This window comes from Neltuma alba, unplaced genomic scaffold, assembly GCF_004799145.2.
Source record: "Neltuma alba isolate B1F8T4 unplaced genomic scaffold, ASM479914v2 tig00010377_pilon, whole genome shotgun sequence".
In the NCBI taxonomy this organism is placed as follows: domain Eukaryota; kingdom Viridiplantae; phylum Streptophyta; class Magnoliopsida; order Fabales; family Fabaceae; genus Neltuma; species Neltuma alba.
In genome coordinates this window covers 419,739-438,517 of record NW_021635281.1, presented here as the reverse complement: position 1 = coordinate 438,517, position 18,779 = coordinate 419,739, and the positions used below count along the sequence as shown (strand labels likewise).

At 33.4% G+C, this 18,779-nt stretch overlaps 1 protein-coding gene across 1 annotated transcript; it reads left to right on the top strand.

The window, feature by feature from the left end:
* Positions 1-4,504, top strand: LOC114756234 (WAT1-related protein At1g68170-like). Its single transcript, XM_028945167.1, has 7 exons — positions 1-300; positions 807-869; positions 2,061-2,177; positions 2,525-2,780; positions 2,886-3,044; positions 3,171-3,322; positions 3,959-4,504. Exons 1-7 carry the CDS (start codon positions 98-100, stop codon positions 4,185-4,187), a joined length of 1,179 nt encoding a protein of 392 aa, XP_028801000.1. The 5' UTR covers positions 1-97; the 3' UTR covers positions 4,188-4,504.
* The last annotated feature ends 14,275 nt before the right edge of the window (positions 4,505-18,779 follow it).

The window sequence follows — 18,779 nt, the reverse complement described above, 5'->3', positions numbered from 1 at the left end:
TTCCCTCTCTCTTCCCCTCTCACACTCTACCCTAAGTATTTGTAAAGGCAGTCGGTGGCGCCGCCGCAGCACGTGGTGGTTCTGACAGTTATCAACGATGATGAAGATGGGAGAAGTTTGTAAAGTGGTTGAGGGGTTGAAGCCGGTGATGCTAATGGTGGTTCTTCAGCTGACATACGCCGGCATCAATGTTCTGTACAAGCTTGCCGTCAACGACGGCATGAACCTCAGAATCGTCATTGCTTATCGCTATATGTTCGCCACTGTTTTCATCGCTCCTCTCGCTTTCTTTCTCGAAAGGTTTATTCATTAATTTCTTTTACACACACACATGGTACATGGTTTGGTCTGAGGTTGTCTTAATTATCTCTTATGGGTATTTCTAACTTTACAATGCAAGAAAATTATTTTTACTGCATGCATGTAATATATGCTTTTCTTTTAAAGTCATGGTTATAAAATCCTTATTAGAGCATCAAAAATAAAACCTGACTTCCATGGAAGATCCATCAGTGTTCATGAGAAACTCACAACATAGTAACATAGTAGTGGTAGAGATATTTATCAAAATCCAACAATAGTTTGTCTATTGAATTAGCTCATAACCTACATGGTTGCCGATTCAAATTTCTTTGCCAATGTCCTTATTGGAAGGCGAGATATCATCATTGAGGAAAATGATTACACACCTACACAAACTTTAATTTAAAAGCTTTGCGGTTCAATGAAATATTATAAAAAGAAAAAATAAGTATTAATTTTTCCCCATCAAATGACTTGTATTTATGGTTAATAATTATTTGCAGGAACAAAAGACCAAAGATGACTTGGAGCATGATGTTTCAGGCATTTCTATGCGGGTTATTTGGGTACGTATCATATCATTAATAATTAACAATGTTCAGGCCATAAATAAAAATAATTGATAATTATGTGGCGTGTTTCTCTGATTATAAGCTAACATTTCCTCCTATGATCCCATTCTTTTTATAAGATATTTGGAGAACAGATTTTTTGTCCTTTTTTATAAAGCACCGCATGGAATATTATTACATTTTTGTGATATTGCTCTCGTTCAATATCGATGGTTAATGTTTATTTAGTTTGGCTCTTTAACTTTTCAAAAAATGAGTATAATAAGGATTTTTTTTAATTAATTTTGGACACGGTTAATACGTTTATAGCCTATCCTTAATTTCAGGCGCAAAATGTTCGAAGTGACTTGTTAACAATGCTATGAGGAAATAACTAGTTTAATATATATTCCTTTTAATGATAAGAGTGTCAATTAAAATTAAAAGAAAAGGAAAAAAAGAAATTGATAACTGAACTGTCGCTATTTTCTCCTTTTTCATGATGTTGAAAAGGCATATAAATATAATCGTAGTGATACATGACTCTTTCACCACCTTTCCATGAAATATGAAGTATTTTCTAGACCTCAAATTAATTAATTATATCCTTTTATATTGCTTCTCTCTGTCACCTACCATTCAAAGTAATCTTTTTCTTTTCTTTTTTGTTTTTAAAAGAAAAGGTGGACATATTATTTTACTTTTTCCCAATCAAGTCCAAACGATTGCGCATCTGATAGACTCTTTCTATAAATAGCTAATTACTTATTCCAAATTTTTTATTATTATTCCCATGTATAATTACGTGACAATCAATATACTTCCATTACATTATTCTTTCTATACATAATTATTCAGATAATGTATTATTAGCGGTTTCAAACTTCTCCTTTTTCCTTCCTATTCTCTTCGCTCCTTTTTCTTTTTTAACTATTGGATTAACATATTTCAATGGTTGAGATTTTAATTTTTATAAACTATTTATAAAAAATTTAAAGATATTTAGTGCATTTTCAAACCATTAAAATTAATTTTTAATAGAGTTTGTAATTATATTTTTTTATTTTTAAAATTTAATATTTTTATTATAGTTTTAAAAAGATTTAAATTTTAACCATTAAAATATTAATTTAATGATTAAAAAAAGAAGAGGAGTGAGAAAAGTAACATAAATTAACTGATATTACGATATTAATTATTGCGTAGGGGAGTTATGTCACAAAACTTATACTTGGAATCATTGGCTTTAACTTCTGCAACATTTGCTTCGACAATGGCCAATCTTACTCCAGCCATTACCTTTCTCATGGCTGCCTCCTTCGGGTGAGTTTCCATGAATTTGTTTCTTTGTTAAATGGATTAAGTTATATTCAACACCTCAAAGTATATGATCAAGTGTATCCAACACCTTAAAATATTTTGTGGTGTATTCAGTATCTTGAAATATTTTTCAAATGTATCTAGCATCCTAAATTTTTTTTTTTACCTTAATATTGGATGCACTAAAAAATATTTCAAAATACTGGACATATTCAAAAAAATATTTTAATGTACTGGATGCACATGAGAAAATATTTTAGGGTATTGGATGTAACTTAACCCTTATTAAATTTATAGTTTTTTTCATTATTATCTTTTGGAAATGAAAACTGAAAATGATTTGTATTCAGATTGGAGAGGCTGAGTTTAAGAACAGTAGCAGGACAAGGGAAGATGATTGGAACACTAGTGGCAATTGGAGGGGCCATGGTTCTAACATTCTTCAAAGGCACAAAAATAAAGACGGGCTCCTTCCACGTCACCCTCATGCATTATCGTGAGGGACACGCGGCATCATCACTGGCTCCCTCTGGTATTAAGGCTCTCTTGAGTGCCCTTTGTTCTCTTGGAAGCAGTGCCACTTATGCTTTATGGCTTATCATTCAGGTCTTTTCTCTGAACATTATTACATTAATTAAACTAATTAAACTCATTTAATTAATTAATTATCTACTTGTATTAAGCTTATTTTGGTTCTTGCAATTAATACAGGCTAAGATGAGCAAGACTTACCCATGTTATTACTCAAGCACAGCTCTAATGAGTTTCATGGCAGCAATCTTATCAACTGCGTTCGCTTTTGCTTTCGAGAGTGACTTGAATCAATGGAAGTTTGGTTGGGATGTTAGGCTTCTTACGGTGGCCTATGCGGTACGAAATTTGATGAATGATTGTTTCATAACTTGTAAAACCAAATGTTGTTCTTTATGAATTTTATATTTCATTTTTGGTTAAATTCCAATTTTTTGTTCTCATCAATTTTGACAATGAATGTAGGGAATTATCGTCTCTGGAATAATGGTGGTGGTAATGGCATGGTGTGTGGACATGAAAGGCCCTCTTTATGTGGCCGCTTTTAATCCTCTTCTCCTTGTCTTTGTGGCTCTAGCTGGTTCCTTTATGTTGGATGAGAATCTATATCTTGGAAGGTATGCTTTCTCTCCACATCCATGCACACACGCTCATATATACACCACAAGAAAAAATTGACTTTCGATGCCAATTTGTTGTCACCTTAAAGTTCCTACCTTAATAGCTGTCGCTAAAAGTTTTCTACCTCATAATGAGAGTCATCACCAAAAATAGTATATTTCAGTGGTGACTCTTTTAAATTCTAACGGCACTAAAATAGGATGGTAATGAAAATCGTCACTTAAATTCCTTTTCTTGCAGTAATATACAATTTTTTAATATTTTATTTTATTTTTTAGAGTTAAGGTGTATCCAGAACCCTGAAATATTTTTTCAGGTACATCAAATATTTAAAAATATTTTTTAAGTACGTCTAACATCCTAAAATATATATATATGTTTTGCTTTGGTGCTGGATATACAAAATTTTTTTTTGAAATACTAGATGCACCTAAAATACTTCACAGTACTTGATGCACTTGAGAAAATATTTTGAGGTGCGAAGTGCACCTTAACCTTATTTTCTAAAGTGAATTTTGAAATCTCTTTTGGCCATGTACATACAATTAAGTAGCATACAGAATTGCACATGCACATTATATTTGACTTGTATATGTTTAAACGACTCACTTTGTATCATTGAAAATTTGCAGCATAATAGGAGGGTTGTTAATAGTGTGTGGACTATATATGGTTCTATGGGGAAAAGGCAAAGAGATGAAGAACATGAAACAACTTATTCCATCACACAGTAGCCTTCCTGAAATCCTTGTGAGATCATCAACAGATGATAAAAGCAACCCTAGTAGCAACAATCCTGAGGTTGAATTGGTTAATGATCGTGATAATTCAAACATTCATCAAAAATTGCCAGTGAAGTAGTATAATGCAATATAATGGCTTGATGAATATAAAAGGTATTGAACCCACATGATGAAGCCGCCTATGTGATCCTTTTACAAAGGCCTCCGCTCTTTTTTGGTTGTTTAGAGAGGGGTAAAAGAAAATGGTGTTTGGAGTATATGCGAAAAGCTTGATCAATTATGTTGATTTGTGATCCTAAATATGGAAGGAACTTAATTATATATGCTGCGATCTATATGCAAAGATCCAGAAATAATAACAATTTATCTCTGAGGGTAAATTGATTAATTATCTATTGAAAAGCACGGTCAGTTATGCCAAATTTTCATCTCAAACAAGGGATTCAATGTTTTGACGTGTACCCACTAAACAATATACTCATATTTCAAATGTTAGGGAGGGAATCTTGTAACACAAGAAAAGATAATCATCAAAGCTGCACTTGAATTTAGTGTCATTTGTTTATAATCGCACGGTTTTAAACCGCGGCCTTGTTATTAATCCAGGAGCCTCAGCACTTAATTATCATATATTACCTCTTCCATTCGTTAATATAAAAGCTCATTTGATTTTTATTTTGGTCTTACATATAAGATCCTAATTTACTTTGTCTTTCATATTTTTTTTTTTCAAGATAGTCCTTGTAGTAATACTAGTTCTAGCCAATATACTTAATTAATAAGAATACTTTAAGAAAGACAATATATATATATATATATATTACAAATAATTAACTAATTTTTTTAATCTACTCAAATTAATCAATTAGCTCATGCATTAAGGATCAGAAGTAGTATCCTTTTTGTGATGGTTTAGAGGAAAAGTACAAATGTGTTTGAAATATGTCAAAAGCATGTTCAATTATGCTAAACTTTAGTCCCATATATAGAATGTAATTATGGGTTAAGATCTATATGTTAAGATCAAATGTTAAACAGCATCCAGTTTCCTAAAACCTGAATTCCGACCCGGGCCCAAACATTCCGGTTTCAGACGGGTTTGCTTTTAGATAACCCCAACCGTTGCCATGGAACCATCGTCATGACTCCAATCATTGCCTCATTGTTTACCACCATCATCATTAGTCGCTGCACCGCTATCACCATTATCAGTCATTATCGTCACTGACCACTATTGTTGCCATCGCTCATTGACCACTGTTGGACAACGTTACCAGCCATCACCATTATTTTCATACTAAAAGAAATCTTTTTCCATAAAAATGAATATAACATAACAGTTTTAAATGAATTTATTTAATTTTAAATGAAGATTTTTTTCAACAAGTTAATTTTTCTATACATGTACAATGTCATTATATAGTTATACAATAATATATGTTAATACTAAGCATGGCATACGATTAAAACTTGATCAAGTCTAATCAAATAAAACCTTATACTATTAGACTATGAATGCGATTCTATTTGAGGTACTATCAAACATTAATTGTAGGAGATTCAAATATTAGCTCATCATGTTGTGGGGGGTTGCTTAATTACGAAACAAAGTGGGACTCATCAAATTAAAAGTAAAATGGATGATTGCCACCGTTAACCAAAAAGACATTTTATTCTTTGTTTAGAAAAGTTCATATGTATTTTTACATCCAAACAAAATTTGTGATGCCAAGTGCCTATTTCGTAAATGCTCAACGAATTGAATAGATTTGTATCTTAACCGTTGATATTATCTACATTTTGCAAGCCATTGTTTTTTAAAATCTCTCAATTTGAATTGGCCCTGCCTTCATTGTACTTGGGCACTCAAATATGCCTAGAAAGATTCGTGTACATGATAATTAATTATTCAAGCGTGCTTGAAAGGATTAAACTAAGATTCAAATAATTTAAACACTTTAGACATTTTAAATCCAACTCTCTCACATACAGAGCAAGAGAATTTAAGTTTGATAGTATTTATTATTATAACATTATTATGACGTAATTATTCTAATATTCAAGGAATTTCGTTATTATAAATTCTAGTTACTATAGTAATTAAATTATAATTAATAAAAAATGTGGTGTATTATAATTATTTTAATATTATAATATTATTGTGAATAAATTATAATTATTTCTTGTTTTCTAAGTCTTCAATATAGGATGTTACACTTATTATGATTAAGAAAAACGGGTAACTTGTGGCCAAAAAAAAAACATGTAACTTAAGTTGGCTCCAAGTTGGTCGAGAGCTTAAAAAAATTAAGTACTTCGTCTTCAAACCTGAAAAGTTACTTTTGTATGATTTTTTGATTATGTTAATGAAATTAATTAACTGGACCGTCTTGTTATTTGTTGCCACCAAATCGACCGTATTATTATATTCCCCATATTTTAAACTAAACCTAAAGTTAAGTGAAATAAAGAGTAATTTACACTGATCTTAGCCAAAAGGCCGAGAAAGGTATTAGTAATTGACTCTAGTTTAATTGAATATCTTGATTACTACACTATATATAACATAAACTTTAAATAAAATCACAATTCTCCTCATTAATTACCCTATAAGGAATTATACTCAGGAACAAATTTTTTCTCCTACAAATGGAGTGGAAGAAGATCCGAAGAGCACAGGCATATCATCAAGCAGGTGAGCCTTTTTCCACAGTCCATACGCAACGGATGATGTCATCACATGGGAAACAACAGCACTTCCCTTCTTCTTCCTTTGAAAGTTGTAATTTCGTTTCCGCCATAAATACCTCCACTTTTTTGTGCCCATCAAGCTCTCCATAAAGACCCTCTTTCTACTTCCTCCCCCCCCCCCCAAAAAAACAAAAAACTTCAAAGCTTCAATAAATCCTTTGTTTTCTACGTACTCTCACATATCACCAAAACCTAGCTAGCACAAAAATTAAATGCCCTCTTCATTGCCTTCTCGTCACAGAATTACGGCCAAAGTCAAAGGGAACTGGATATGTAAGTGTACCCTCAGTTCTATCAGCAAAACAAACAGTTTCAGTTTTGTATAAGTCGAGCCATGGATGCACGAGGGAGATAATTCTCTACTTTAGTTGGCCGTGGCAATCTAAAGATATAGGAAAATGTGTTAAATTAGTATGAATTTGTAAGGGTTAAGAGAGCCATATTATTTACATATCATAAACGATACACAATTCTCCTCAACCTTTATACATATTGTTTTAACCATACAATTCATGGAAGCATGCACAATTTTGCTTTTATATACCTCTAATATTTTCAACATATATTGATATAAATGCAATTTTTTTAAAAACAATTAATTCTGTTGGACCTAGCCTGATCCACCCTTGGTAGATGAGACCCAAGCTCATAAGATTTAGGGTCCAAAATATAACAAATTAAAAATTAAGGATTGCTATCTATAATAAACCCTTTTATTTTTTTGGAGGGAATAGTTTTACAGTTTTATGTTCATTTTTTTCAAAAAAAAAAAAACTGGATAACAAAGTGAGGCATATGTGGGGTGAAAACGCAAGATACAAAAGCAATCTCTGCAACTCCTCCCTCTCCATATTCTCTCATTCTCTCTTCAAGGTGTACTTGCTGTATAACAAAAATATGACTTCGTCTACATTTTGTGTGGGCATTGGAAGCACTAATCTACATTCCAGGTACGCCAGAAACTCACAATGGTGTCAGAGCATTATATTTGTTTCCTGTGGCCTTGCTTAATTTCTTCCTCTGCTTGTTTATGTTTTCTTTGGGTGTGCTTCATGTTTGCATTCCAATCTACCTCAAGTGATTTGCTCTCAAATATTATGCAAATCCTCTCTTTATATCCAATATTTAGATGTATCTATGTTATTTTATGTCTCTCATTGCTTCCATGACTGTCAGTTTATAGATATTTGTCTCCAACTATTATATGTTAGTAATCTGTATAGGAGATGATCGAAAACAATTGAAAACATTTGAAAAACAGTAAAAACGTAGGTTTGGAAGCATGAAACTCATAATCTATAAGTTTTGTTTTTTGAACAGTTAATGTTTTCATTTTTTGGTGTCTTGAAAATTAAGCTCTTAGGCTTCAAAAATTATCCCATTGCGTAGAGCTCGAAAAGATGAAGAAAATGACACTAAGAACATGCAAATTGGAGTTCGAATGGCGAAGATATGAGGGTTCAAAGATTCGGGTCCAACAAACCTGACCCATAACCGTATTGGAGGTTGAAGGCGAGAAACAGTGATCAAAACAGTGTCGTTTTGATCACTATCGATTTTTTTCTTTAAAAAAAAAGGGAGGTAGGTCCATTTTTGAGTAAAAAAAATCCTAGAAGCCCATATCTTTTAGGCCCAAGAAAGGTTCTGGCTCAAAACAAAAAAAAAAGGGTTTTATAAAATAAATTTAAAAAGAAAAAAGAAAAAAAAGAGGATTTAACAATAAATAAATAAATAAAAATAAAAAGGCCGAACTGCCACATAGCAAGACTGCTTGACACGTGGATGCTGCCACCTGGAAGGGCATAGTGCGTGGAAGCAGAAGGCCTGGTGCATGTTGCCGCCGGTGAACTCCAAGGCGGTGTGTGAAGTTCATGCGTCGATATTGAGAGTAGGGTTGTCCTTTTTTTTTCAGTATTTATTTTTCTTGGAGTGTGTGTAGGCGGGTTAGACCTCCTTTTGAGGTGCGGTTTTTCTCTAAAAATCCCTAAATTCATGAACTTTATTATGATACATAATTTTCCTATTTTGAAGGGCAACTTGGGATATATTTTTGAGTTTTTTGGTGTTTTTTTATTATTTTATGTTTTAAAAATATTTTAAAATTAAATTTTAATTTAAAATTATTTTTATTCTAGGTAAAAATGAAGCAAGAGGCTTCATTAGACACTGAAACTCATTCTTACGGTTTGTTTAGCATAAATACATGAATGATGAGCTTCTGCAATACGAACTGTCAAGTGAAGACTCTGAAGAGGAGCTAGAGATGGACCCTAAAGAGGACCTAGAGATAGATCTTGAGGAGGATCTAGAGATAAATGGACACTGACGAGGACCTTGAGATAGATCCAGAAAAGGATCCTGAGGAAAATGACCTTCCTAAGCATGGTCTTGTGGACCCTCAGCCACAGCTCTAAGAAGCTTATATTGATTTTAGACCAAATTCAAAAGCTTCCTATCCTTGTGGACCTCTTGAAGAGGACGAAGAAGTGAATCAATTACTTACCCCTACTCTGGGAAGAAGGATAACCAAGTATGATCCAAGAAGAATAAAAATTGCCAAAGACATAAATGGAGTTCTTAAAAGATATGTTATAAGTATGTACAACTCTGCAAGCATTAACTTTTACGCAAATGTCATGACGATATTTCATAAATAAGTTAAACCTATAAAGAAGGAGTGGAAACTGAAGGATAATTGGGTATGGGCTGTAAATATAGTAATTAAGAATTGCATCAAATCACCTAAGCTTAGAAAGACTCTTATAGATTTTTGTATAGACATTTGACTTTCTTATGATATTTTTTAATTTTATTTCATGGTTTCTTTGGGAAAAGACAATGTTCCTTGTAATGCTTTTAATGTTATGATTTGACTTATGTATAAATTTGTTTAATGTTTTTTTACTTTTATTGACATGTCTTTCTTGAGTGGGAGCTTTTAGGAGATAAGTCTTCTAAAAGTTATATGTTTATTATAAAGTGATTATATTTAAAATTCTTGATAGAATCCAATGATGATGTTGGAATCTATGTGATGGGAGGTACAAATGTACGCTCTTGATCGTAGACTTAATATTGTCATTATTTACCTGTCAAGAATAATATAAGTACAAGACATTATATACTATATTAATATTGTATAGTTATTTAAATGTCCTTCAATTTTGTTTATTTGTTCTCATATAGGGAACAAAATTTTGTTTAATGTGGAATAGCTTTGTCACAGAATTGAAAATGGCAACCAAAAACATCATAGCTAAACTAAATAAGGGTGAAAAACTTAACAGGGACAGCTGGGATATCTAGCATTGAAAGGTACAATACATTTTAAAGGAACAAAAGGCCTTAGATCCCTTAACTGTTCTGATGAAAGAACCTGAAGCTGGGAATATAGCTCAGCATCAAAGAGATCAAGAGCTCTTCTAAGCTTAGAAGAAGAAAAACAGTATTGCTAGAATCACTCTACTGAGCACCATGGATGACGATCTCATGTGTGAGTTTGAAAAGTTTGATACTACTGAAGCAATGTGAACAACTCTAAAAGAAAAGTTTTGCTGAAGTAATGTGAATAGCTCTAAAATACAAGTTCGGAGGAATGTCCACAATTAAGCTTAGAAGGTTGACGATTAAATTTGATACCTATAAGCTTAAGGCGAACACTCCCATGAAATAACACCTAAGGGAGATGTCCAACATGATAAGGGAACTCAAAGAAGCTGGGTATACTTTGACTGATGAACAGCAAGTTCAAGTCTTGATAAGTTTGCTTCTGTCTAGCTGGGAAAACATGAAAGTAAATCTCACTCATAATGAGAGTATTGTTACTTTTAGTGATGTGGCTAAACATCTTGAACTAGAAGATGAATGCTTAGAGGCATACAAATCCTCTCTAGCTAGGCCTATTACATTGAGGGTGTAAGACCTTCTAACACAAAGCCTGATTCCAAGAAGGGCAAGAAGTTCCACAAGAAGGGAAAGAAAGGCAACTCCAAATTCAAAAAGAATAAGAAACAATTCAAGAAGAAAGGCAACAAAAGAGACAAAAAGAAGAAACTTGACCTAAGAAGGTTAAATGCTATGCCTGCCAGAAAATAGGCCATTTTGCTTGAGATTGCACTGGGCAAAATGAACAGGAAAAGGTATTAGTGAATTATGTGAATTCACATCTTTCCTATGTTTTAAGCATTGCTTTTCTAACCGAATCTGTTTGTTCTTCTTAGATTTTGGATTCAGGGTCAACAAACCATGTAACGAGGGATTGTGGATCCTTTGCGGAATACCATCGGTTGCCGCATCTAAGCAAGTGGCTATATGTGGGAAGCAACTCAAGGATCGAGGTGCAAGGCATTAGCACTTACAAATTAGCTTTACGTGCCAGAAAAACCTTGGTCTTACATGATGTTCTTCATGCTCCTGATATCGAACAGAATTTAGTTTCTGTTTTATGCTTTTTAGAACATGGTTTTAATGTTAACTCTCATGGCAAACTTGCAAATATAATTTGACTCTCTATGGTTCAGCTTTTCTTTCAAAGAAGTTCTTTATCATGGATATTATTTATGATTTTAACTCACATGACTGTTTCGCTACTTCTTCTAGTAACGTTGATATGAGTACCTGGCATACTAGACTAGGACATATAAATCAAAATAGAATGGTTAAACTAGCTAAAGATGGTTTGCTAGGTGAAATCGCTAATATGGAAATGTCCTTGTGTGAGAATTGTTTAGCTAGAAAAGCAACTAGAAAACCCTTTGTAAAGGAACTAGAGCTGAGAGTACATTGCATTTAATTCACTCTAATATATGCGGTCCCATGATTGTGAGGGCGAGGCATGGAGCATGGCATTTTATTACCTTTATTGATGACCATTCATGATATGATCATGTCTATTTAATCTCACATAAGTCGGAGGCTCTTGAGTGCTTTAGATTATATATGAATGAAGTAGAGAATCAAATGGACAATGAAATTAAAGCATTACGAACTGATCAAGGTCATGAATACTTGTCCAATCAATTCAAATAGCTTTATGAAGATAAAGGAATAATGACACAATTAACAATTTTTGGCACTCTGCAACAAAACGGAGTTGCTGAAAGGAGAAATAGAACACTCTTAGACATGGTTAGATCAATGATGGCTCAAGTGAACCTCCTAGTTTCATTTTCGGGTGATGCTTTACTGACAACTACTTTTATACTTAATCGTGTGCCCTCAAAATCAGTCAGTTCTACACCCTATGAGTTATGACAAAACATAAACCAGATCTTGGTATCCTGAGACCATGGAGGTCAGCTACGTATATCCATAATGATTCTCATAAATATGAGAAATTGGGTCCAAAACGAAAGAAATGTATCTTTATAAGATACTCAGAACAATTAAAAGGATATGTTTTCATTAGTAAAAATGAAGATGGAACTATTATTGAAATTGAATCAAGAGATACAATATTTCTGGGAAATAAAATTTCCTAGATGGAACAAATGGGTTCTCAAGATAAAAAGAAGAGTGGATGGATCAATTGATGAGTATAAGGCTCAGTTAGTAGCAAAGAGGTACATACAACAGGAAGGTATAGATTATGATGATACTTTGTTACCTGTTGTTCGTTGCAATTCAATAAGACTTATTTTGAGAATAGTAAATAGTTTGGACTTAGAATTACATGAAATGGATGTAAAAATAGCTTTCCTAGATGGTGATCTAAATGAAGAACTCTATATGCAATAGCCTGTAGGTTTTATTAAGAAAGGAATGGAAAGCAAAGTCTATAAATTAAAAAGATCTATTTATGGACTAAAACAGTCATCCAGACAATAGTACTTGAGGTTTTGCAAAGCCATAATCTCTTATGACTTTAAATGATTGAAGAAGACCACTATGTCTACATAAAGCTATTTGACGATAATTTCATGATATTATTCTTATATGTAGATGATATACTACGTGCTAGGAATAATCTAAATTTAGTAATAGCTATTAAGAAATGGTTATCATCAAACTTTGAAATGAAAGATATGGAGAAGCAGAGTACATACTTGGAGCTAAAATCCAAAGAGATCGCTTAAAGAGAATCCTCTCTCTTTCACAAGAGAATTATATCAAGAAAATTCTTGAGTAGTTTAATATAAAAGATTGCAATCCCTTAGATACCCCAGTGGTTACAGGAGTAACACTGAGCCTTGATATGTGTCCCAAAACAGAATCAGACAAGAAGAAAATGAAAAAAGTACCTTATGCTAGCACTTTTAGTGGTCTAACGTACGCAATGATGTGTACAAAACCAAGTATTTGTTTTGTAGTTGGATTAGTAAGTAGATTTCACGCTAACCCCGGTGAAGGACACTAGAAGGCAGTGAAGATAATTCTAAGATACTTGAAGGGCACATCAAATTATGCTTTGTGCTACCAGGGAAGCAATCTACATCTAGTTGGATATTCTGATGCTGATTTGGGTGGAGATGGTGATGAGTGAAGATTGACTTCTGGTTACACTTTCTTGCTGAACAATGGTGCCATACGTTGGAGTAGCAAGAAACAGACAGACATTCCCTTACATCCAATGGAAACTGAGTTTATGACATACACTGCAGCAGTTCAAGAGGCAATATGGCTTAAGCAGTTCATAGAACACCTCGGATTTAGAAATGAGAGTACAAATCCAGTATCAGTGCATTGTGATAATACCACAGCCATAGCCTACACTAAAAACCCTAAGTATCATAGCAAGACAAAGCACATAGATATTAATTATTATTTTATCGCCATCCTACTTCTGGATAATAGTATACAATGTCTAGTATGTCATACAAGCTCATGAGGTTGGCTCTATCACACAAGCAACCGCCTTTGACACTCAAGAAAAGTGTGCAAGGTTGAGACTTGTGTTCACTAGTAAAACAGTAACAAATACCGATATAGTAGAGAAGTAACACGAAAGTCGCCTCAACTAAAATGTAAGTGTAGCCGGTTGAGATGAGATCCAACAGAAAAACATGTACATCGATCGAATCATGAATGCTCATATTCATGGTGCCTGTAGCCAGGCATTAAATTCTTCACAAATTGATCTCATAGACAATGAGTGGAATGAAGAATTTAGACTTCGATACTAGAAGTATCTAAACTTAAGTCTATACAGTACTAATGATAAATTCCAAATTGACATATGTTGTTATAACATGACAGTAACACCGTAGCATGCGATTCACACTACATGTGCTTAATAAATCCGCAAATGGGAAGCAAATGATAAGATCCCTGCATCATTGCTATGTGAGTCCCTAGAAGGTATAATACTTCCCTTGATGTCCTTTTACTTTGACATTATCATAGAAATATATTGTAGTGTCTGCTACTTTAGTGTATAACCCATAGTCATGATAAATGTGATCTAAGGTATTATGCTAGGAAAACGGTTGGTGTATACTGAAATGATTTATGGGAGAAAGGCAATTTGAGTTTTTAATTGACTTGAGAGGGATTAGATTAGCCATAAGAAAGCGTATATAAGTAAGTCTAGGATATTTGAGGCATAATAAGATTTAACAAAGAACTATGAGAACAAGCTACACAAAGAAGATAGTCTTGTGCTGATCTTGCAAAAGAGATTTCTAGTACGAACACCTAAAAGGTTGATGCTCTTGCCCATGAGGTTACAACAAGTACTCAGTGTGAAAGAAAAGAGTGAGAGTGACCCATAATGACTAATCCACCAAGGGTGAGTGGGAGATGTTGGACTTAGCTTGATCCATCCTTAGTGGATTAGGACCAGGCCCATAAGGTTTGGAGTCCAAAATATAATAAATTAAAGATTAAGGGTTGCTATATGTAATAAATCCTTTTATCTTTTTGGAGGGAACAATTTTATAGTTTTACGTTCAGTTTTTTCCCAAAAAAAAACTGAATAACAAAGTGAGGCATACGTGGGGTGAAAACGCAAGATACAGAAGCAGTCTCTGCAACTCCTCCCTCTCCATATTCTCTCATTCTCTCTTCAAGGTGTACTCGCTGTGTAACAAAAATCTGACTCCATCTATGTGATCAGATTTCGTGTGGACATTGGAAGCACTAATCCACATTCCAGGTACGTCAGAAACTCAAATTCTATATGTATGTTAGATGCCTGTGTATGTGTGTCAGGGGTGTGATGATGATGGATAACCTCAAAAACATTTGTCATACTAATTTAAATAATGCTGCCAAAAGGATCTCAGAGAACAAACACAGGAAAAATGGTCAAGATTCGTACGTATTTTGGATGTATGCATTAGCACACTCTTGATTTATGTGCACAAGTAACATAGGGAGGAGGTTAATGGAGAAAAAAATTAAAGGGTTGTCATGTGAGTGATCAGAGATTAATGGAGCAGAAGATGAGTGGAAGAGCACGTGTCAAATGGAAGTTGCCATTGTGAGCCCTTTTCCACAGTTTCAAACGCAATCGATGGCGTCAAGCAGTGGCCCTTCTTCTTCTTCTTCTTCCCTTAGAAATCATAACAAATACCCTCTTCTCCTTCCTACCGTCACACCCAGTCCTTACTTCCCTCTCACTCTCTCTAGCCCTCTTTGTTGTTAACCTGAACTGATTCAGGTACATCGGCAGGGGGGGCCGGAGGCTGCAGATCGCGGTGCTTCTGAAAGAGAGCGATGATGAAGAAGCCGGCGATGTTGATGGTGGTGGCTCAGATGGCATTCGCCGGCGTCAATGTTTTGTACAAGCTGGCCATCGACGATGGAATGAACCTGAGAGTCGTAATTGCCTAACGACTTGTCTTCGCCACCGGTTTCGTTGCTCCTCTCGCTCTCATTCTGGAAAGGTCGATCCATTCCATTTCATTTCTATCAGACAGTATTCTGAGGCAATGACATGATATGATGATTCTTCGTACTATGTTGCTACATTTGTTGTTGTTGTTTCTGTGTTTCCGATTTGGTTAACGTCTTTTTCTTTTCATTTTTTTTTCTTGGCCCTTGAACGCTGATCTTGGTTTAATTGTAAAGCTTTTGCAATGGTAATGCAGATCTTATATTTGGTAAATGTCCAAGAAAATTCTCAAAAACCCCATTAGAACACGCTTAAGAAAGAGAGAAGGCCTTCTTTAATGACCATTTTGGTGAATTGATTTGCAGGAACAAGAGACCGAAGATGACTTGGAGCATACTGTTTCAGGCATCTCTATGTGGGTTATTTGGGTATGTATATCATATCGTTACTGATTAACAATTATTTGGGCCCAAAAAAATAATTATTAATTATATATATAGGGTGATGAAAAAAATGTTCATTTAAAAAAGAAATGGATGCATGAGCTGTCACTTTTTCTTGAAGAGGCAATTTGAGAAGAAATCAGATTCAAAGTTAATAGGTAATGCAAACCATATATAAATAGTATGCGTGACTCTTATCCGGACCTTCTGTTTGTAACTTTTTGCGAAATAAGTAGTCTACTAGTCTTTATCTTTAATTTTGAAAAAAGAAAATCATATTGTATTGCTTCTCTGTCACCCACCATTTGAGTAATATTATTACAAAAAACATGCATATTTTATTTATTTTGCCTTATTTCACACTCAAGTCCAATCGGTTGCGTAGGAGAATATTTCTATAAATACTTATAGGATGCCATGATTTGCTATTTCTATATGCATAAGTGACAAGTACTACTTGCATGACATTCTCTTTAAAAGTATTCAGATTATATATATATATATATATATATATATATTTGCGCCAATGAATTCTGCAAAGTGGCTAATATAATTCACGTAATAGGATTTACATTTAATTTTAGATGAATTAGAATTTAGCATTCTAATATTAATTTTCAATTGCATCCGGCATTTTGATCTTATTTAATGACTTGGTATATATGTATTGCAAATTGTAGTATAATAGGAGGGGTGTCGATAGTGTGTGGATTATACATGGTTCTATGGGGAAAAGGCAAAGAGATAAAGAAGATGAATCAGCTTGTTCCATCACAGAGCCTTCATGAAATGGAAATGATATCTTCTGCAGAAGCTAAAAGCAGCAGTCCTCATCATAACAACATCATTTGAGAGGTTGAATATTTTGATCATTCTTCAAGAAATCCAAGTGAAATATTGCAAAATATATGGCTACCTACAATAAAAGGCAGAAATCAGGCAAGGAAGAAGAGGATAACACAAGAAGAAGCTAGGTATTATTTCTAAATACAGCAGAGGTAAATATCTTGTGTTGTTTATAACCTACATGATCCTTTTCGGAGCCCCCCACAGTTATCATTGTCATTTGTGCTTGTTTTAGAGGAAAAGTAGAAATAAATGCAAAAAAGCAAGCCTGATTATATATATGCGTCTATTTGTAATCGTTATGTATGTACACATTTATACTTAATGAGAATGCATACATGTGTGTGTGTGTCTTGGTAAACAAAAAAAACAAAAAAAGGAAAAAAAAGAAAAAGAGAATGCATATATATAGTTTTGGTGTAGGCTAGCATGGAATAAACCTATAATCATGGGAAAACTTGGTCAATAGTTTGTAAACTATAAATTCATATAGCCCATTCTTATCTTCGGATATACTAAGTCCTCAAAACCAAATAATTTGTTAAGTGGAATCTTCAGCAGATAATTATATTCTAGAAGTTAAAAAAATTGTATCTTGGACCATTTTTTTTTTTTAGTGTCATAGATAGATATTGTCAAATAATGAACACAATCATATTGAATTTAATGGATCGGAATTATTGTTTGATTTTACATGGGATTCTTTATAATTTCGCATGTGGGGATTTGAATATTTATATGTAGAAAATATAAGACTATTGCATATCTCCAGTTCATGTATAATGTGCCAAAAAGCGTTGATCTAATCCATTATGCATGCCTAAAGCAAGTTCAAACACAAACAAAGTAATTAATTAAAAAATCTAAATTATATGCAATTTGTAAAGAAGGACAAGGTGGATATGTGCCGACATCTAAGGACTTTTGGGTAATTTTCCCAATCAAGTGAAAATAATGGATGTTGCATGGAGGGGCCACATTGGTCCGTTTTTGTACGAGGTAATATTACATCACTCTTGACTATGGGGTGCCCAGCATACCTCGAAATAAAAGCTCTTAAGCAAAATTGGACTTTGGCCTCAATAGAAGTTAATATCAAAATAAGATTGTGCTTTTTTGGCCAATCCCCATAATCATTTGAAAAAGATTTTACGTTTATAGGATAAAATTCTTCTCATATAATTACTTTATATGATGCAAAATCACTTAAAATATCAAATTGTTTGAAAGAAATGCAAGATTTGGCCAAAAAAAAAAAAAGCAAGAAAAGAGAGCCTGTAGAGTGCCATTTCAGTCTTTAATACAAGTCACTTGCAACGTGTTCTTGCATACTAAGAAGGTAAGGAATGCATTGAATTGAGAAAAATTTCAAATTTTACCCTTATTAAAGCTTTTTCCCCTTTATATTTACATATCATGCTCATATTTCTTCCTTTTGTTGTTCATTCCAATGAAAACTAAATAAAAATGATATTATAAAACAAGCATCTAATATATTACAAGTGACTTGCAATACTTACGTCATGAAGTGATACAAAACTTTTTTTTACATACTTTTCTCATATTTCATAAATTATAATTGAAAAGGTATTTATAAGTCATTCTAAATAGGCACCAAAACTTTTCCTTATAAGTAACTTATATTTATGACAAGAGTGGTATGATTATTGATTTACTCTCGTTCAATGCTTCCCAATCGATCAGAATTAAGAAAAACGTGCAATTTAGGCTCCAAGTCTGTCAAAAGCTTAAATAAAGATAAAGTTAAAAAGTTATTAAATTTAAATGAGGGCAAATTAAGTTTAAGGTTTTTCTTAGTTTGTGTGAAACATATTGAAAGTAACTTGTAAACACAACTAGAGGAGTATTTTAACACAATTAATTGAACCATAAACAG

Excerpts from the sequence above, each read along its gene's own strand:
- LOC114756234 (XM_028945167.1), top strand. The coding sequence starts at position 98 with ATGATGAAGATGGGAGAAGTTTGTAAAGTGGTTGAGGGGTTGAAGCCG. Across the intron at positions 301-806 it reads CTCGCTTTCTTTCTCGAAAG|GAACAAAAGACCAAAGATGA; the intron begins GTTTATTCATTA and ends AATTATTTGCAG. Across the intron at positions 870-2,060 it reads TTTCTATGCGGGTTATTTGG|GGGAGTTATGTCACAAAACT; the intron begins GTACGTATCATA and ends ATTATTGCGTAG.